A 20,288-nucleotide genomic window follows, 5' to 3' on the forward strand; every position below is an offset into this window, starting at 1 on the left:
AATTGGCGCGGGGCGCGACCCGTAGCGGGCGGCGGCGCAGGCGCGGCCGGTAGCGTCGTGGGTCCTACCGGGAGGCGGTGGCTGCGGCATCACCATGAAGTCCCGCTTCAGCACCATCGACATCCGAGCGGTGCTGGCCGAGCTCCGGCACAGGTACCGCTCCCCTCAACGGGGCCCTGTCGGTAGCGCCTCATTCCCCTCAGCGGGCCCGGCCCTGTCCCCGCCACTGCAGGGCCTGTGGTGCTGCCTGGGCGGCCCCGGCGCATCTTCCGCCACAGGGCACCGAGTCCCCCACGCCTCCCCCGTCACGGCAGGCCCGGTGTCCCCCCCAGGCTCTCTCCGGGCAGCAAGGAGCCCTGTTTCTCCCCAGTGTGCCCGGGGAAGGTGCTGTGGCCCGTCAGCTACTCTCACACTCTGACACCCTCACATCTGTGCCCTGGGGAGCTCTCGTACCTCCTGGTGCCCAGGGCAGTCTGCATGTTCAGCCTCACGCTGAAGAAAATAACGAGACTGACCCTCCAGGCCGTTTCGGTGCTTGTACTGGGAGGAGCAAGATGTTCCAATAAGTTTTATATCCTTGCCCCAAAAAGGGGTGTTTGCAGGAACCAGAACCCTCCATCCTCCGCTGTGTTCTTGCTTCAACTTATTGCACTTTATCCATTAACAGCAATTTCTCCACCTTTTGGATTTTCAGCTTCCAACTCCTTCCATTAATCTTCCTTCACCGCCTCCTCAGTTACTGCCTGGCAGTTTATCATAGCTTGCACTTCTGTGTATTTTGGTTTACACTGAGGTTTTTTTTCAGCCACTTGTATGGTTTGTATATTGTGTTCTCCATATATTTTCTTTTTGACAGCTTATTGGGAATGAGAGTCAACAATGTTTATGATGTGGATAACAAGACGTATCTTATCCGCCTTCAAAAGTAAGAACTTCTTTAAATTTCTTCATGCTGTTGCCGTACATATGAGAACTAGATTTTGTTGTATGTATGTAATTGCTGTTGATAGATGTTTGGCTTTCCTGGCTGTTTTTCAGTGAAATTCTATTGTTCTTGGATAAAATGCAGTAATTTTTACCCAAGATGTTCTCAAGAGATAGCATATTTAGTGTGAAATCCTGCAGAAAATATGCAAAAGGCCAAAGATGTTAGTGTAAAAGCACACAATCGTCATAGTTTCTTTTTCTGGCGAGGGGAGAGTTGGAGGAATGAGGAGAAACATTTAGTAAGTGGCACTGGTGCCCAGGCCACATGGGAGGGTGGGCTTATGTCACATTGCTGACCTGACCAGTTTGGGCAATGATATTTTTTGTAGATAGCACACTGCTGGTTTATGGTGCTTTGGTCTCGTCCCAGTGCAAACCGGTGTGTGTGAGGGGCGGCCGCTCACGTGCCCAGTGCTGAGTCTTTGTCTTGTTAACAGACCGGACTGCAAGGCCACGCTGCTGCTCGAATCCGGTATCCGCATCCACACGACGGAGTTCGAGTGGCCGAAAAACATGATACCGTCTAGCTTTGCAATGAAGGTAACCTGACCTGCGATTTCTTTTGAATGAGATGGCTGGATATCACAAAACAACGTTCGTGTTCTGTCCCTGGAGACAGAAGAAAATAGTGGAAGGATTTGAGACAGAAGAAAGTAGTGGAAGGATTTGCCTGGTGGATCCTGATCAAGCTGGTGACTAAAGACAAGGGAAAAGCAAGTGTAGTCCAGGAGTCACATCGCTGAAGTTCAGTGCTCAAAACAATGAAAATGTGAATTTATGAAGACTAATATTAATATGCTGGATGTATTCTGCGTCACCCAGATCTTTTGGAATTTTACTTCAGCAAAATCCTTGTCATTGCAGTTGGATTGTCCAGATTTTTAGGCTCTGGATGCAGCTCTTTATGTTAATAGGGTTCTGCTGTTCAATCTTCTGGCCTTTGAGGGTTCAGATCTCACTCCAAGCTCCTCAGTTGTGTTCCTGCGGGTAGATCTGCAGGGTCCAATCCCAGCGGTGACTCACATGGGTCTGCTTAGCCCAGCACCTCTGGATTTCACCTCAGTGAAATGACTCAGCAAAGATTCTCCAGGCTGGCTTTCCATGTCATATATGGGTGCAGGATAATCCTGCTTCTCTTTATAAAAGAAACCCTTTGAATTTTAGCTAGCTGCTTATTGTTGAGCTAAATAAATACCAGTTTTCAATGGCAAAAATGGCTTAACTGTAAGAACTTTTAGCAATTATATTACCTTTTAATTTTAAGGTATTATTTTACTAAGAGCTACCACATCTCTGGATTACCAAGATCTGCATTTTTACCCTCATGGTGTTTGTATTACGTAAGAAGTGACCAGTGTAACAGGAGGGATCTATATCTAAGAATGTATTTCAGTATAAAATGTCACAAGCAGCTGTTTGCGTCATCTCACAGACGTTTTCTCTGTTACTGACAGTGCCGAAAGCATTTGAAGACCAGAAGACTTGTCAGTGTGAAGCAGCTGGGCATAGACCGGATTGTGGATTTCCAGTTTGGAAGCGATGAAGCTGCTTATCACCTCATCGTTGAGCTGTACGACAGGGTGAGTGCAAAGCCAGTCCTCCGTAAGCAAACACCTGAGCACGGCCCTTGCTGAAGTTCCCCTGTGCTATCTGCAGGGAAACATCGTCCTCACGGACCACGAATACATCATTTTAAACATTCTGAGGTTTCGCACGGACGAAGCGGACGATGTGAGATTTGCGGTTCGGGAACGATACCCCGTTGACAATGCAAAAGCAGCTGCACCTCTGCCAACCTTGGAAAGGTAATTGCTTTTAGATGGTGTGATATTTATATTGGAATAAATCCAAATTGCTTGGAGCTGTGACAGGCAGTGTGTCTTCAGGTAGGCGTTTCACATATTACAGGCCATTTTGTGCTGCTTTTTTTTAAAACTGAAGATGTTTTTTAGCTTCCGAGCAATACAATGTAGTCTTAAACCCCATTCTTCTATGGAATTACAAGTCTCCATTATCTTTTGTAGGTTAACTGAAATAATATCAAATGCACCCAAAGGGGAACAACTGAAGAGGACTCTTAACCCACATCTTCGTAAGTAATTGTGTTTTGGGAGAAAATGAAATGAGGTCAATGTGCATTATGTTTAGATGGTGCTGAAAATTTGAACAACTTCAAGCAGTCTTTGTTTTGATGTTGTTCATGACAATCTGCTTTTATGTGTGTTTGAAGAACAACAAAAGCCCTGAGCCTTTGAAAACAGAGTAGATTTTTTTGATTCTGAGCCAACTGCATGAAGAATGTGATCCCGCAGTGATGAGGGCCTGAGTAGGAATACCAGGATGCTCGATATGTCCATCTGGGTGTGCTCTGGTAGCAAAACACCCTGTGCCTCAGTTTTCCTGACCACAGAACGAAATTTGACTTGTGTGACGTAGTCAGAACGATTTTGATTTATCCTCCTGATTTGGTGGTGTTTATCGAGCACAGGATTGTGTGGCAGGAACCTCTGAACAGCTCAAAGCACATGATTTGCAGACCTAAGTATTACTTTCCCCACTTCTTAGTTCTCTTTTTTCCCCACCCATGTCCCTCTCTTTTTCCACCCTGGTCTCCTCCTAAATAAACTACACTGCTAATTACTTTCCTCCATTGGTCCCAGGTTTGCTATATCCATACCCGAATTCGATATTTCTGATGCCATTATCTGATCTGACTGCCCTGGCACGGTGGTCTGGCAAAGCTCCACTCTAAAAGGTCCACAGTTCTTCCCTTCAGCTCCCATGTGAATTTGGCTGTTTCCCACCCAACTTCTCCTTAACCATCTGTGAAACGCGACTGTCCCTCCTGCTGCTTCTCGTAATTTTTGTCTCTTGTCATGCTGGCAACCATCGTGTCCAGTTCTGTAGCTCCTCAAACCCCATGTGGTTGCTTGACCTCGGGATAGCACCTGGTCAGCAGTCCTCTCATTAACCTGCAGCCCTAACGAGCACACTGATATTTTCCCAGAAGAACCTCAATCCCAGCAGTTTTACGTTTTAGAGATTTCCCATGGCTGATCAGCAGGCAACTTTATAGCTTGGGTTGGATTTTCCTTCCATGCACTTATCAAATTCTCCTTTTGAACCTGTAGGAACTTGTGGCATCGGTGGTTTTTGTGGGGAGGTATTCTGCTTGCTTTGTGTCACATGAAAAGTCACCTTTTTTTGTTCTGAAACTCATCTCCTCAGTTTTACTTGGTGTCCTAGTATTGGATTTGCAGAGGTGAGCAGTTGCTGCCTATTTATCAACTCCACACTGCTCATTTTATAAGTTTTGGTCATTTTTAGGCTGAGCAGCCTACCACACAGCGCACGCAGCCTTTCCTCCTACAGAATCCCTTCCAAGCCTGTGATGGTGCTTGTTGCTGTTCTCTATGACTTTTCTAGCTCTCCCTGTTTTGAAACAGGGTAAGTAAAAGTGTACAGAATGTTCACCCCATGGATTTATACTGCGGCGTGATTTCCCTTGTCTGTTCACTATTCCTTTCCTACTAATTCTCAACACACAGCTCGACTCTTTTGTGTTTGCTGACGATCGAGCTTAAGTTTCCACAGGACCATCTGTTTTTAGGTCTTGCTCCGAAACAGAAATGATCAGTTGGAAATACACGTAAGCAGGATAGTCTTTCCTCATGTAGATCATTTAATGCTGTTTTACAGGGAGTTTATGTGTCACTTCTTGATCTAATCACTCACTATTGCTCGTTTTTCTCCAGTTTTTCACAGCTGGCTGTTGTCTTTGTTCCTTAGACAAATTGTGTTTCACCTGGTGGCTTTGCCCTTTGTTCACCCTTCCCAGGTCCGGTAGGTGTGTGTTGGTCAGTGCAGGTCCCTGGAGAGCTCAGCTTTCCTCCCCTCGCTCCAAACTGACAGTTTATATCTCTTCCGTTAGCCATTTTACCTGTTTTTCAGCCACTTTAACCCAGACAGGGGCCATCCTGTTATCCAGTGGCCGCTTGTTTTCTCCCAGATCTTTGCTAAACGCTTTCTGCAAATCCAAGCAGACCGTATCTATGTGACCTCTCTTGTCACTGTGCTTTTTAACTGTCTTGTAGAGTTATGATTCAAAATACAAACCTGCTGCATCTTTTGTGTCTAGTACAAACCTCTCTGCTTATTTTAGTCTTTAGGCTAAAAAGAATTTATAGTTTTTTAGTTCCTTTTTAGTATGACCAGTGCAACAGGTTGTGCCTGTTGCTGCTAAGGCAAGAGAGAAGTTGCAAGCTACCGATTGCAGTTTGCCATCTCCATCGTTGTGTTCTGGCTGAATACTGCGTGACCCTGAGGATTTACCACTGCGTGTTTTGTCTGTTGAATCCATCACCTCTTCTGACAACTGGATTTGAGGCGGATTTTCTGACACACTGCCCGCAGAGGAACATTCCAGCCAGAGCATCCCTGTGCCCCTGCACTATGAGTGAAACTCAAGACATTAATTTAATTTTCCTGCTATGGTCATATCTGAGTGTTCCTTGTGCACTTTGATCACTTCTTGAACCTACTGATCCTAACAGGTTTCCTGCTTATGATACGTCAGGAAAACACTTTATTATTAATCTTGATTTTTTTTTCAGATTTTCTCAAGATTAATTTTGGCCAGTGTTGCTGTGTTTTACGTTCAACTGCCAGGGTTTGGTCTCAAGGGGCACAACCTCAGATAACTTCTTGCTTGTAACAGTGTCTCTTTACCCGCTGTTCAGTCATGCCAGCCTTTCTTGGATTTTCCTGAAATGCTGTTTAATAAGTAACATGCACCCTCAAATCAGCATCTTCAAATAGCTTGTAGGTTGTTTGCAGACATTGCCTTTTATTGATTGTCTTAATTTCTTCCCTTCTAAGAAGCTTCCCTGATTTATGTAATCTTCCCTTTTGAACTGAGGGTGCCTGTAGATTTCTTGGGCTGTTGTTGTGCTAGCGTGGATCCAGGTAAACTTGAGTGTCAGCCTTGCAGCAGGACATGACGTGTCCCGCTGGGCTGGGATGATCGAAACCTGATTTAGCTGCTTTGTGTCCAGCTTTCTTCATGTTTCTGCTTTACATGTTCTTCGTTAAACCTGGTTTTCCATGGCCCCATCTTGTTTCTTAGTCTTTAAGGATCTTTGTAGGAGCTTATGTGTTTTCATCTGCTGCTTCTTGGCACCCTGTTCAGACGGGGCTGCGCCTGGATCTGTTGCCACTTGTTTCACGTGTGACTTTAGCAGCTTTTTCCTGGTGCTTTATTTGAAGCTGCAGAGTTCGTGTGGCTTTACCCCATCCCAAACCGGGCAGTTTGGTTTCATATACTCTTCAGTTCAGAATCTTTCCTACCCCCTTTTAAATTTAAAGCTTTCATTCCGTTTTAGCCAATGTGAAGCCCTTCCTGTATATGCCCACCCTGTCCTAGACCTTTCCCAGCTCCAGATGAACCTCAGCATGCTCAAGTTTTGGAAGAAGGGACCAGGAGTGAGCTGAGACCCAGCTGCCCTGGGGACGGTCACCACGGGTGTCCTGAGCATCTGCTGCCCCTGGGCTCTGCCTCCTGAACCGGGACCACCACTCCCTCCCCTCCCAGCCTCCCTGAGGATTCACTGCAGAGTCACAGCCATGGCTTGTTGATTTTAATGTGAATACAGGTTTCTTTGTGGATGTTTTCTACAGATGATTCTTTATTATTATTGTTATTTTTTAACAGCTTATGGAGCCACCCTCATTGAGCATTGCCTTATAGAAGTCGGATTCTCTGGTTACGTCAAAATAGATCAGCATATGGAAAGTAAAGGTATGTACAAAATAATATTTTAAAGGCTGTACTGTATATATTGTAATTTTTATGTCTGTGTAGTGTTTTTTTCCAAAGAGATGAGTAATCCTTAAACCTATAGTACTGACTTATATACTGTGATATTTTTAGGTTGGGCACCAACCTTGTTCACATTAAAACTTTGGAATTGTGCTTGTATCGCAATTAAAACCTCAGGTTCCTCTTATAGTCTAAATGGTTTTATAATGAGATACAACCTTAAACATCAGCTGAACTCTGACCATTTAAGGGGGTGTTTTACAGGAATCTTATATAGAAGAGTGAGCATCAAACTCTTCCTTTATCTATAGCAAACATGGGGATTTCATTGAGCAGGAGCTTTACATTTATTGGAAAATTATGGATTTGGGTAGCAAAGTTAGAATAGATTTTTCTATAGTCTTATTTTTCTTGTGTGCTTTATATTTGCCATAAATCCAGAGGGTTTTTGCTTCCTACTGCATTATGGTGCTGTAATAAATCACCTTTGTAAGAAGCAAATAACTTGTCACAGCTACTAGTTTATGCTTTGCCTCTGCAGTCTGATCTTTTGCAAAATGCAATTTTGTGGTCTTGTTTTCATGAAACTTAAATAATTATGTCTTAGAAGTACCTATATAGATATTTTATTAAGAAATCCACCAAGTGTAAAATGTGCACTAGGGCTCCTGTTTAAAATGAACAGTAATTGCTGTAGTGAAGCACCAGGGGTAAAGAATACCTGCGGTTTTATTTTAGAGACATTCTAGAATCCTACTTCACGTGGGTAAGTGAAGAGCACTTGCCTTGGCCTTTTGTTGCTTTGCTGTTGTGCTGTGTTTATATAAAAACATCTTTCTGTTCTGGGTGTTTTAAAATATTCCTCTCCTTCCCCTTCTCTCTTTAGAAAATGTTGAAAAAGTGCTCACTGCTTTAGAGAAAGCAGAAGAATACATGACACTGACCGACGACTTCAGCGGGCAGGTGGGTCTGAGTTGGGCACCTTGGTTACCAGTCAGGCAGGAATTGCAGGTTTAAACTGGCTGGCGGGTGTTGTTCAGCACCTGTTTGCTCCTGGTTTTATCAGCTACAGGTTTTATTCTGGGAACTTGGGCGCCAGGTAGCGACAAGGAGTAAAAATTCCTTCCTTGCACTGGATGTGCAGCAGTTAAATAGTTTACAAGCAGATTATGTAGGTCCTATGCACTCAAGTCAATCACATCACTTCTGCCACAAGGTCTCCGTGCTATAATTAAGTGCTGTCTCACGCTGATGAGTAGGTCAGCACCTAAAACTTCCTGCCTTGCCGAGATAAGGGGTGATCTTTTCAAAGACAAATGCTGATAACATATTTATGTATCTTCTTTTAGGGTTATATTATCCAGAAAAGGGAGAAAAAACCAAGCCTGGAACCAGATAAACCAGCAGAAGATATCTACACGTAAATACTTGAAGGCTTTATTTCTTTCTTACTAGTCTGCGTAACATAAATTAGTTTTCAGGTGATAATATCAAATGTGTATTTTACAGATATGAGGAATTTCATCCTTTCTTGTTTTCTCAACATTCAAAATGTCCGTACTTGGAATTTGACTCATTCAATAAGGTACAGTACTTTTGCTGATACTGTACTTAGAGCTTTAATTGCTGCTAAAAAGAGTAATGAAAATGTAGTGCGGAAGTTGTTAACGAAAACATAGATTAATTTTATGGATAAATGTTTTATGTGGAAAAGACCAATGAAAACAGGGCTTTTTGGTAGTGCTGAGCAGTGTTGTCTTGGTTAACCCAGCTCCAGCTGAAATACGGCGCTGAGCGTGTCCTGAACCATGAGGAAGGCGGCTCTGACCCATCCTGGTCAAGCATTTCATTAGTGGGGAGTTCAGACGCTGGGTTATCACTCCAGACAAACAGTCGTCACATTTATACATTTCCAGTTACAACTTTGAAAGCTTCAGGCACCTGATTTAATATTTCCTGGAGTGTTGTCCTTCCTGGTCCTTGACTCGTTAACGTCTGAAATCATTAACTGCGTGTTGTTCCCGACCTTGATCTCCAGAGTTCCCGTTTCACTTTCCTACCCTGCTGCGCGGCTGAATTTCTGTCATCTCCGTCACAGCACTGACGATCTGAACAGCCCAAAACCTTCTTTAGCTTTAAGCAGCTGGAGCACCACAGCAGTTCATAGACATATTTCCTAGATTTTATGTGGTTTGTTGACTGGCTGAAGCAGCAGGAATTCAGGGCAGACAGGTCTACAATTGCAATCAATCTGAAAAGCACATTGGGTCAAAGAGCAGCTTCCCTTTCATCATTTCTTAGCTGTATTTTGGCTGCTTATTTAGTTGTGTGTAGCCCTGGTTTGCAGCGAGACGTATCCTTGAGCATCTTGCTGAACTCATCGCACGCGGAGGTAAAACGGAGGAAGTTACTGAGCCCCATATTAGCATCTGTCTCTTCTAGTGCTTTGCAGCCACCTCTCTTAGGCAGAACCTCCTCTGCTTGTTTCTGCTATAAGTCAGTGCAATTTGGACATCCTTAAAACTGATTTTCTCTTGCAGGCAGCAGACGAGTTCTACTCCAAGCTAGAGGGACAGAAAATAGATCTGAAAGCGTTGCAGCAGGTACGTGCTCAGCCCGGAGGGGAGCAGCCCAGGGGCCTCCCTGAGCTTCACATTTGGTTCTTGTAGCCTGGGGTGAGGGGGGTGTCACTTCTGATTTGGTCAGGGGGTGGATTCCAAGATGTGTGATGTAGCAGTTGGTTCTGCTTGAAATGCAAGTAGCATTAACAACAATATTTTGGTATTTTTCTGTGCTGGAGTGCTCTGTTGAATGTCTTGCGGTGATGAGGTGATAAGATGTCGTTTGCTTATATATTTTTCCACCTTTCTCATTTTTGAAAGGAAAAACAAGCATTGAAGAAACTTGAAAATGTCCGTAGGGATCACGAGCACAGACTAGAAGCTCTTCAGCAAGCTCAGGTAAGGCTGAGGTGATTTTTTATTACTGTTTTTTTAACAAAGAAGATACTTAATGTTTCTTGAAGAGCTGTACCTGCCCGTCCTGCTGGCTACAGCCAGCGTTAGACCCCAAAATGAAGCTTCCCCTTGTCTGTGAGTGCCCTGTACCCCCTTGGGGAGCCCAGGCCTGCCAAATGGGCTCTGCTTCCTTCCAGATGCTTTGTACCTCCGCCAAAAGTTGCTCATGCCATTGCCATTTGTGATCATTTCCGTGTCATTCTTGGGTTTCATCCCAATATTAGTTACTATTGCTGAGCATCCTTTTAGCTTCGATAGGCATAAACTTTTTTTCTTTCCTTAAGGAAGCTGATAAGATAAAAGGAGAACTTATAGAAATGAACCTGGAGATCGTTGACCGAGCCATCCAGGTGGTCCGCAGCGCGTTAGCCAACCAGATAGACTGGACTGAGATCGGGGCGATTGTTAAAGAAGCTCAAGCCCAGGGAGACCCCGTTGCAAGTGCAATCAAAGAATTAAAGCTTCAGACGAATCATATCACGATGCTGCTGAGGTAAGGATGTTGCAAATCACTGTTCTTTGATCTAAAATTCACGTAAGATCCTGCTCCTTTCAATGCTGCCTGTGAAAGGCTGGTGGTTCAAGACTGAAGCTGTTGAGAGCCTCAAGTTTTGATGCTGGTTTTTGTGGAAGTGCCAGCGAGCGAGCCGGCAGTGAGGCAGTGTGTGGAGTGTCCTTAAAAACCTGATCCAACCCTGTATCGGGATGTTAGAGGTAAAAAAGGGAGAATTTATTTTCTATAGCTATGAACTTTTGGTAATGTAGCAAAGCTAGTTTATGAATGTTTAGTTACCTGATTTTCAGAAGTGTTAATGTATAGAATAAACTTGTTCCCAGGCGTGAGTTCTGTGCTGGCAGCCGTGTCATCAGTCGCTCTCTCCGTCTGTTTTATACTGAGCAACTATCACTTTGCTGATCAAACCGCTCAGTCAGTGCACCCAGTGCTGCATCAGTACAGAGCACTTGGAGATCTCTTCCCCTTTATGAAGAACATTATTTTACACTGCTGCAGCACCTTTTGCTACACAGGCTCAGTACAGCTATTTTGAGGAGGATTTAATGTCCTGGTGAGAAACAAATACAAATCCAGCGTGTGTGTGCTCAGAGTACCTCTTTGAAACCAGTTTTAAACCAGCACTTTGCTGTTGCGTTCACCGTGACTGTTCTTTTTTCGTGTGGTGTTCACACATAGAATGTCTTGTTTTTCTTTTACTTTAGGGAAGTAGATCTTTGGAATTGTTCTTTCTTTTAAGTCCTGATTTTTCTCTCGGTTGATAGCATGGATGTGTGTCTTTTGATAGAAGAAATTGCCTTGGAAAATGTCACTTCCTTGGATTGGAATATTTGTGCTCTATATCTTTATCTTTTGCTTTCTTTTTCCCTAAAACTTTGGGTGACTCCAAGACATAAACCAGATTGAATTTAAGGCATCTTGCAGCCTTTTTGAGAGAAGAGAAGTAAGAGTGCATGGAGCTAACGGTGAAAAATAACCAGTTCTCTTACCTTAATCATATGATGTCGTGTGTTTTTAGGAACCCATATGTGTTATCTGAAGAGGAAGAGGAGGAGGAGGAGGCCGATGTAGAGAAAGAAGAAACGGAAGAACCAAAGGGGAAAAAGAAGAAGAATAAAAACAAGCAGTTGAAGAAACCTCAGAAAAACAAACCGTCATTAGTTGATGTTGATCTCAGTTTGTCTGCCTATGCCAATGCCAAAAAGTAAGTTTTACAGCGAACATGGGTAGTAGAAGTTTCCGTATACTCGCAGTTATTGGTGATAACAGCATTGGAAGGGCTCTTTTTAAAAATCAAAGTTGGGAATTGAAATAGGCAGCTCGCCCTGAGCCCTAGGACCTGCGTTTTCTTGATCCAGAGCCAGTGTCTCACTGTTGCACAGCGGCTGCTCTCATTTAATTCTGAGTACAACTCTGCACAGCGACACCTGGGACAAAGTGGCTGTTTTTGCCGCACTTTAACCCAAACACCGTGTTCTGTCTGAGGAGGGGACTGACTTCATCTGGCTGCTTTTCTCAGGTGAAGACTAAGCCAAAGATCTGGGCTAAAAATGAAAACCTCAAAACTGACTGCTTAGCAGCAAATGTAGAGGACTGTGATAAGTATGTTCTAAAAATGAGTGGATCTGCTGGGATTTGAGATACAAACAACTTGTGTTTTGCAGGTACTACGATCACAAGAGACATGCAGCTAAGAAAACGCAGAAGACAGTAGAAGCTGCAGAAAAGGTACTTTTTCTTGGGTTTAGAAGATATTTAAAAGCAGAATCCTTGTCGCTGATAAGTGGAAAATCCTGGCTTTGTCTGGGTAGTCCTAGTGAGACATAAAAGATAAAAACAACCAACCAGGGTTGTTTCATTCTTGAGCTTTTAAGGAAAAAGCTCAGGGAAATTTCCTACCAACTTCCCTACTGTTCATTTAGCAGTTCTGTGGTTTCTCTGCTGGTGGATTCTGATCGTGTTTTGTGTCTAAACAGGCATTTAAATCGGCTGAGAAGAAGACGAAGCAGACGCTGCGGGAAGTTCAGACAGTTACCACCATTCAGAAAGCGAGAAAAGTCTATTGGCAAGTACAGTTTAATTGTCATTGTCTAATATACTGCGAATGTGTGTGAATTTAGAGTGACTGGAAATGTGGGCTTACTAAAAAGAGGGAGCTTCACTGTTATTAAAGCTTTCTGGCAGCTCTGTGAAATAGTAACAACAGATTAAAAAAAAATCACACAAAAAACCTCAAACCCAAAGGTTTTTATAGTCCACTAACTGCATTGTTAAAGCAACAATAAATAGGAGGCCGCTGGACTTTGTGGTGATCGTACTTGTTGTTTCATCTCAAAGTATCATTGGCAGTGATATTAAATTTGTATTGTGCTTTGTTTTAAGCCCCAGGCATATGGATGGATGTGAAACTATTTGCAGTGTCTTTTGTAAGGACTTGTTGCCAAGATGGATGTTAGAGCTTGCTATAAATAAACCTCGGTAATGTTCTGGTAGTTCCAGGTGTTTTTCACGCTATGATGTAATTTGGCAGGTTTGAGAAGTTCCTGTGGTTCATTAGTTCTGAGAATTATCTTGTTATTGCTGGAAGAGATCAACAGCAGAATGAGCTGATCGTAAAGCGCTATCTTAAACCAGGTGAGAGTCTCATTAAGTCTCATCTCTTCCCCTTCCCCTCTCCCTCCCTCTTCCCCTTCCCCTCTCCCTCCCTCTTCCCCTTCCCCTCTCCCTCCCTCTTCCCCTTCCCCTCTCCCTCCCTCTTCCCCTTCCCCTCTCCCTCCCTCTTCCCCTTCCCCTCTCCCTCCCTCTTCCCCTTCCCCTCTCCCTCCCTCTTCCCCTTCCCCTCTCCCTCCCTCTTCCCCTTCCCCTCTCCCTCCCTCTTCCCCTTCCCCTCTCCCTCCCTCTTCCCCTTCCCCTCTCCCTCCCTCTTCCCCTTCCCCTCTCCCTCCCTCTTCCCCTTCCCCTCTCCCTCCCTCTTCCCCTTCTCTTCCGGTTTTGTAAATGTAAAAGAATGATATGGGAAGGTCTCTCAGCTTTATTGTTAAGCTGGGTCTTAGGTAAAAGGGATCTTTGATGATGGTGAGTCCTGGAGAATGTGTGTGTGGTGTCTGTAGGGTGCTGGGGGCTCCGCTGGGACAACTGGGACAGAGTGAAAGGCTCCTGTACCCTCTTCCCATCCTGCTCCTTGCAACCAAAACAGCCCTTTCCAAACCTTCCGCTTAGCTTGAGTCATCTCTGTAGTTACCACATATGTGACTGATTTGAGCGGGTTCTTTTCCAGGGGACATATACGTGCACGCCGATCTCCATGGAGCCACGAGCTGCGTGATCAAGAACCCATCAGGTACCTTGCGTGGGGCTGACGCGGGGACTCGTAGAAACCTTGGGGATACTGTGGTGCTGAGCCCTATGAGCCCCCTTCCCCTTGCAGTGGTGCCAGCTCCTGCAGACCTTTCCCTTAGGGAAAGCTCACACGCTGGATTACAGCGCATGTGGAAGTTGGAGAATTTCATGTTGTGTGTGATCCGCGTTCCCTGACGCGTTGGTTGTTGTTTGTAGGTGAACCGATCCCTCCACGAACGCTGACGGAGGCTGGCACGATGGCCTTGTGTTACAGCGCGGCCTGGGACGCCCGCGTTGTCACCAGTGCTTGGTGGGTCTCCCACAACCAGGTGAGGACGCTGCTGTGTGAGCTTTGGGGACAGAACACCTGAAGAAATTGGTGTGTGACTGCAAAGCACGTGTGGGAACGGATGGGGGCTGGGGGGAGACTTTTCTCCCAGGGCAGTGCTGGAGTCACCGTCCCTGGAGGGTTGGACAGACGGACATGAGGTTCTCAGGGACATGGGGCAGTGCCAGGGGTGGGTTTTGATTGCACTCAATCATCTTGAGGGTCTTTTCCAATCAAAATGATTCTGCGATGCAGGTGAAACTTGTTCTCTGATATCGTTCCTTGTGGGTTCTCCCGCTCTGCTGCGCTTCGGGTGGAGGGGTAACCTCTGATACGCCATGTGCATGGCAGAGGAAATGTTGCAAGCTTGGGTTCTCACTACCAGAGACAAGGACTTTTATTGAAAACAGAGTTTTAATTCTTTTTCAGTGTTGCTTCTAGCTTGTGTATCAATCTCACTACAGTCTTGCTGTGCTTCCAGCCAGCTCGGGTGTGAGGGTGGGGAGATTACATTCAATGGAAGGTTGCAGTACCTCTAGTGTTCTGATTTCCTGAATAACCCAGTTACTCACCCCAGGCTTGTAAAACGTAGTGCTGGGGTGAGTGATTGAACTGAAACATCTCTTAGGAAAATGCCCTACAAAGGACAGAAGAACCCTCAGGAACAGAGTCCTGCAAACCGCTCCCATGAGTTAAACGTGCAGCTTGCTGAGTGTTGCTTCTGTTCGTGCCGTTATCACGCAGTGCTGGCCTGTGACTGATATCGTATATCATGATTATTTGTAGGTTTCTAAAACGGCCCCTACAGGAGAATACCTCACTACGGGAAGCTTCATGATCCGAGGTGAGACGCGAAGGGGCGGTGTGAGTTTGTGGGGAGGCGTTCAGTGTGGGGATGCTGCGCTGCGGTGGCAGCCGCCAGATCCCGCTCTGCTCCTCAAAACCTGTTCAGGGCGGCTTAGAGGGAACATGGGGCAGCTGCAGCAGCGTTGGAGCTGAGGCCCTGGCCAGGAGATCCTTAGCTAAACCGCTTTTGAGTTTCTCCTCTTCCGTTGTCATCCAAGAGACACAACAAACCCCAGTGTAATTTTTTCTTAGCCTGAAGCCTCTAATAAAAATGAATTTTGAAAATACATCATGTAACAGCTGTTAAACCTCCTCATGAGAATCTGCCGTTGTTTTTCAGGGAAGAAGAATTTTCTTCCACCTTCGTATCTGATGATGGGCTTCAGCTTCTTGTTCAAGGTACTGCTTTCTCTGCGCCGCTCCTGCTGGCTTTTTTAATTTGGTTTGAGCTGTAGGAGGCTTATTTTCTGCTTCTTGCTTATCAGTGTATTCCAAATTACTTCTTTTCCCACTGGGACAAATCCAATAAAATGCTACTGGCTGAGAATTCCTCTTCTTTCATTTCCGTTTTCCCCCAGTTTGCACTGTCATTTAAATCAAACAGACGCTGTGCACGTTCCTGCCTCTGGTAGATTTTTGTACCAGCTGTTTGAAGCATGTGGGTTGTGGGTCTCCTCACTGGCTGTACGTTCTAGGTGGTCAGACCAGGGTTTAAATGTGCTGGCTTAGTTTTCTTGCCTTTTGAATGGCAGAAGGTGTTCAAAGGGAAAGAATAAACCTGAGTCGGGTGTTCTCTGAATGGGTGGTGAACATCGCTGGAGCTGGTAGGGGAAAGGGACCTAGGGGTCCTGGGGACAGCAGGGTGACCATGAGCCAGCACTGGGCCCTTGTGGCCAGGAAGGCCAATGGTACCTGGGGTGGGTTAGAAGGGGGTGGTCAGTAGGTCAGAGAGGTTCTCCTGCCCCTCTGCTCTGCCCTGGGGAGACCACACCTGGAATATTGTGTCCAGTTGTGGCCCCTCAGCTCCAGAAGGACAGGGAACTGCTGGAGAGAGTCCAGCGCAGGCACCAAGATGCTGAAGGGAGTGGAGCATCTCCCGTGTGAGGAAAGGCTGAGGGAGCTGGGGCTCTGGAGCTGGAGAAGAGGAGACTGAGGGGGGACTCATTCCTGGGGATCAATATGGAAAGGGGCAGTGTCAGGAGGATGGAGCCAGGCTCTTCTGGGTGACAACCAGTGACAGGACAAGGGGTAATGGGTTCAAATTGGGACACAGGAGGTTCCACTTAAATATGAGAAGAAACTTGTTGGGGGTGAGGGTGGCAGAGCCTGGCCCAGGCTGCCCAGGGAGGTTGTGGAGTCTCCTTCTGTGCAGCCATTCAAACCCGCCTGGACACCTTCCTGTGGAACCTCAGCTGGGTGTTCCTGCTCCATGGGGGGATTGCACTGGATGAGCTTTCCAGGGCCCTTCCAACCCCTCACATTCTGTCATTCTGTGATTCTGTGGTACTGGCCTGACCTAAAGGCATCTCCATTTTTAGGTGGATGAGAGCTGCGTGTGGAGACACCGAGAAGAAAGGAAGATCAAAGTGCAGGACGAGGATCTGGAAACGGTTTCCAGCAGTGCCAGTGAGCTGGTGTCGGAGGAGGTGGAGCTGTTAGGTACGGTGGGTGTGACGGGGGCTGCGTGTCCTGCTGGCACATGGCACCATTCAGGGTTTAACATTTAGTCCCCTGTACCGTGTTCTGGGTTGGTTTGGTGTTTCTGATGTGAACCGTGTTTTCCTCACCCGTGTGCCCCAGAAGGAGGAGACAGCAGCAGCGAGGAGGAAAAAAACGAGTGTCAGGAAGCACCAGAACAGGTGGAAACCATGTCTGAGAGTAACCGTGACGAGGGCGTTGCTGACCCTGACCAGGGCAGAGCAGACGAACCTGCGCCGGATGGCGACTCTGAAGAGGATGACGGGGAATCTGAAGATGAAACGGAACATCCAGAGTCAAAAAGTGAAGTGAAGGAGGAAGAGATAAAATACCCGGATACAACAATCGACCTATCGCATCTTCAGTCTCAAAGGTAAGTGAAGAAGCAGCTGCGTTTATCAGCAGCGCGGGTGCTTCTGTGGATCTCTGGGCTGCTGAAGTGCTGCCAAGATGAGGGCTGGGATGAGTCGCTGTTGCTTCTTTCGATGTTCAGGCTGCCCCTGTTTTCTTCTCAGAGCTGTTCAGACCTGAGAAACTCGAGCCATGAGTTGTTTCAGCGGGTGCTGAGTTTCTGCTCGGTGTGTGGCTGCGAGATGAGCTCGTGTCCCCCCGTCCCTGGAAAGACGGGATGGAGTGGGTGGAAATGGCTGCTCTGCAGGGAACAGCACAGCATGGGGAGCTGAGCATCGGGGGTTCCTCTGGCACGGGCTGTTCCCAGGCTGTCGTTGTCTGTGTGCGCATGAGAAAAACTGGCAGATCTGTACTTGTTTTATAAACTGAATCCCGGTGCTGCCGCCCTTTTGAATTCACCAAAACTGGGGTTTTCGAGAACTAGAAAATGGCACGACCAAGTGAGCCAGTGTCCGGGCTGTGGTGATACGTCCAGGATTGAGCTTTCATGAGCTTCGTTTTGATCTCCCCACAGATCCCTGCAGAAAATCATCCCCAAAGAGGAAGAACCCAACTTGGTAAGGTCCCAGCTCAGCCGTTTGGCACAGGGCAGCGCGAGCCGCTGCTGGATGTTGTGCTCTAACTGCGTTTCACTTCTCAGAGCGACAGCAAATCCCAGGGCCGGAGGCACCTTTCTGCCAAGGAGCGGAGGTGAGAACCACTTCGTGTCTGGACCTGAGCGTGCCTTACACCTCCCAGTCCGTGTCCATTGTCCGTCGTGTGTCTCCACTGTGGGATGGCGGCTGTTCCCATCCTCTGGTTGTGACCAAACGGTTTCTTGTGCGCTCGTGGGCTCACGGTTTTACTGAGGAGGGTTCGTTTCCAGCGGACGTGCCACAGGTTTCCCCGCAACGGGGATGCGGGGTGGTAATGCTGGCAGGGGAGCCTCTGTTGTCACAACAGGGTGTCAAGTGGTGGTTTTCCTTAGAGAAATGAAGAAAAAGAAGCAGCAAAACGACTCTGAGAACGTGGCACCGCTTGAAGAGAAGCAGAAGGAGACGGAGACGCAGCCTCCCCCTGCTCCCAGCGCCAACAAGGGTGCGCCGGCCCCTCCGCCCGTCAAGCGGGGCCAAAAGGTGAGCAGGGCCCGGGTTCCTGTGGGTTGAACCGCTGCCGTGTGAAGTGTGGACAGAATAGCAGGTTTCTCTCAGAATTCTGTGGCTACCTGATCGTTTTAGACTCTTGGTGGTGAAACCGGAGTCTCTTGGTTACTGGTGAACTGCTCTGAAAGGGGTTTGCAATACCTGGGAGGAATGAATGTGTGTGTGGGTTCAGCATGTAGGTGTTTGTAGACACAAAGTCCTGGTTGCTAAAGCTTCTGGTGTGTTTTCTTCTGCAGAGTAAAATGAAGAAGATGAAGGAGAAGTACAAGGACCAGGACGAGGAGGACCGGGAGCTCATCATGAAGCTGCTGGGGGTGAGCGAGGGGAGGGAGCTCCGTCCCCGTGACACGGTCGCTGTGTCGCTGGCTCTGAGCTTTGTGTGTAACCGCAGTCTGCAGGGTCAACCAAGGACGAGAAAGGGAAAAAGGGGAAAAAGGGGAAGATGAAAGAAGAGCCGGCGAAGAAGCAGCAGCAGAAACCCAAGGGCGTGCGTCGTGGTGCTGCGGGGGGCAAGGAGGCGCTGCCAGCGGGAGTGCTGCTGCACGAGTCGCAGGAGCCGGCGCTGGAGGAGCCGCAGGACGAGAAGGTGAGCAGCACACTGTCCTGTCCACACGTCTGTCCCTTCTCACTCTGTGCCCTGGCTGTCCTGGCACCGCCTAACTCCCTTCTGCCGGGAGCCTGAGCAGCTTTCGTTGGTTTTGGGGCACTGTGGCAAACACATAATGCTGCCACTCTGGGAGCACATCGGTGTCAAGAAGCAGCAAAACCCCTGCAGCAATTGTGTGTGTGCACGCTGCCCTCGCAGCGCAGCCGGAACGAGGGTTTGGGGGAGAACCAAGGGTTAAGTCAAAACCTCCCACCCTCTGCAGCTCAATCAGTACCTGAATCACAGCCCATCTCTCTCCACCCAGCTTGGCGTGTGCCAAGCAAATTGGAGTGTTGAAAGAAATGCTCTTCCCCCCCGCCCCCCCCCGTAAAAGTGCTCTTCTTACCATTGCTTTAAAACAGGTAAAATTCGCTTTGCAGTGCGAATGTGCCTTTGTGTGTACTGCTGATAAAAGGACTTATTTCCTCCAGGCTGGGGGTGCAAAAGCAGTCGTGTGTTCATTCCAGCTCTGCTGTCTCCTTTGTTTGTACAGGAGGAGCAGGACCAGGATCAGCCAGGAGTTGAGGTAAATGCGTTTGATAAGGAAAAGGTTTTATTCCGTGTGACACAGGCTGTGCTGTCCGCAGTCCCCTTCTTGCTACTTGAACCCAACTTTCTTCTTAAAAAACATCATTTCTTTTAATGGTTTTACCATGCACAACCCCTGTAGAAACCAAGGGCTGGCAAAATGAAGGTTTGTCCCTTGTCTTTGCGTCCGGAGGTGTTTTCACCCCTGGTGCCGGTGGCTCTGGGCTGGAAGATGCCACGATACGATGCAGCGCATGTCACTCTTTAGTTTAGAAATTTATTTACGTCTAAATTACTTCAAAGTTACCCCTGATCACAGGCTGTGGGTGTCCCCAGGGCTGGAAATAAGTTGATTTATTTAAATCCTTTACGGAAGGATGATAACGGGGAGAAGCCTTTGGGGACTGTGAAGATGTAAGCGCGGCTGGGGCCGCTGCGGAGCAGCGGGCAGGGAGGTGTGGGACACGCTGCTTTGTCCCCGCGCAGGACAGCGAGGCGCTGCTGGCCTCCCTGACGGGGCAGCCGCACCCCGAGGACGTTCTGCTCTTCGCCGTTCCCATCTGCGCTCCCTACACCGCCATGAGCAGCTACAAGTAAGTGCGGGGCGCTGCGGGGAGGGCTCGGCGGCGCCGGCCCTGGCTCACACAACCTTTGCTTTCGAAAGGTATAAAGTCAAGCTCACTCCGGGCACCCAAAAGAAGGGCAAAGGTATGTGGTAAAGCACAAATCCTGTTCACTCCCCTACCTGTTGAACCAGCACCTTTCCACGTCCCGTTTAAATCTTTCCCGTGTTTTTCCAGCTGCAAAGATCGCCTTGCATAATTTTATGCAATCCAAAGAAGCTACTGCAAGAGAAAAAGACCTGTTCCGCAGCGTGAAGGTGACTTTTCTACTCCTTTCTGTTGTACAAACGTAACAGCAGCAGCAAAATGTCCCCTGGTACCGTTTTAGGGGTAAATACTCCCAAAACCAAATGTCCTGTTGTTTTTAGCAGTATTGTATTTGTCAGTACTG

General features: G+C 47.2%; 1 protein-coding gene across 2 annotated transcripts in view; it reads left to right on the plus strand.

Moving 5' to 3' along the window:
- NEMF (nuclear export mediator factor) overlaps positions 1-20,288 on the plus strand; it is a 24,210-nt gene continuing 3,922 nt past the window's right edge. The window contains exons 1-32 of one of the 2 annotated variants that reach the window (XM_065838401.2): positions 1-153; positions 857-925; positions 1,425-1,527; positions 2,442-2,567; positions 2,644-2,792; positions 3,012-3,079; positions 6,698-6,784; positions 7,692-7,768; positions 8,155-8,225; positions 8,315-8,390; positions 9,346-9,408; positions 9,688-9,765; positions 10,107-10,315; positions 11,355-11,540; positions 12,001-12,064; positions 12,313-12,401; positions 12,867-12,970; positions 13,614-13,676; positions 13,892-14,004; positions 14,790-14,847; positions 15,190-15,248; positions 16,388-16,508; positions 16,650-16,920; positions 17,473-17,515; positions 17,599-17,648; positions 17,926-18,073; positions 18,337-18,414; positions 18,492-18,686; positions 19,240-19,272; positions 19,761-19,867; positions 19,939-19,982; positions 20,075-20,154. In XM_065838401.2, the coding sequence (XP_065694473.1) occupies positions 95-153; positions 857-925; positions 1,425-1,527; positions 2,442-2,567; positions 2,644-2,792; positions 3,012-3,079; positions 6,698-6,784; positions 7,692-7,768; positions 8,155-8,225; positions 8,315-8,390; positions 9,346-9,408; positions 9,688-9,765; positions 10,107-10,315; positions 11,355-11,540; positions 12,001-12,064; positions 12,313-12,401; positions 12,867-12,970; positions 13,614-13,676; positions 13,892-14,004; positions 14,790-14,847; positions 15,190-15,248; positions 16,388-16,508; positions 16,650-16,920; positions 17,473-17,515; positions 17,599-17,648; positions 17,926-18,073; positions 18,337-18,414; positions 18,492-18,686; positions 19,240-19,272; positions 19,761-19,867; positions 19,939-19,982; positions 20,075-20,154 (3,141 nt within the window). In that variant the 5' untranslated portion in view covers positions 1-94. The remainder of the gene's footprint in view (positions 154-856; positions 926-1,424; positions 1,528-2,441; positions 2,568-2,643; positions 2,793-3,011; positions 3,080-6,697; positions 6,785-7,691; positions 7,769-8,154; positions 8,226-8,314; positions 8,391-9,345; positions 9,409-9,687; positions 9,766-10,106; positions 10,316-11,354; positions 11,541-12,000; positions 12,065-12,312; positions 12,402-12,866; positions 12,971-13,613; positions 13,677-13,891; positions 14,005-14,789; positions 14,848-15,189; positions 15,249-16,387; positions 16,509-16,649; positions 16,921-17,472; positions 17,516-17,598; positions 17,649-17,925; positions 18,074-18,336; positions 18,415-18,491; positions 18,687-19,239; positions 19,273-19,760; positions 19,868-19,938; positions 19,983-20,074; positions 20,155-20,288) is intronic. The other variant, XM_065838402.2, reaches the window with a different exon arrangement.

The sequence above is a fragment of the Patagioenas fasciata genome, chromosome 5, assembly GCF_037038585.1.
Source record: "Patagioenas fasciata isolate bPatFas1 chromosome 5, bPatFas1.hap1, whole genome shotgun sequence".
In the NCBI taxonomy this organism is placed as follows: domain Eukaryota; kingdom Metazoa; phylum Chordata; class Aves; order Columbiformes; family Columbidae; genus Patagioenas; species Patagioenas fasciata.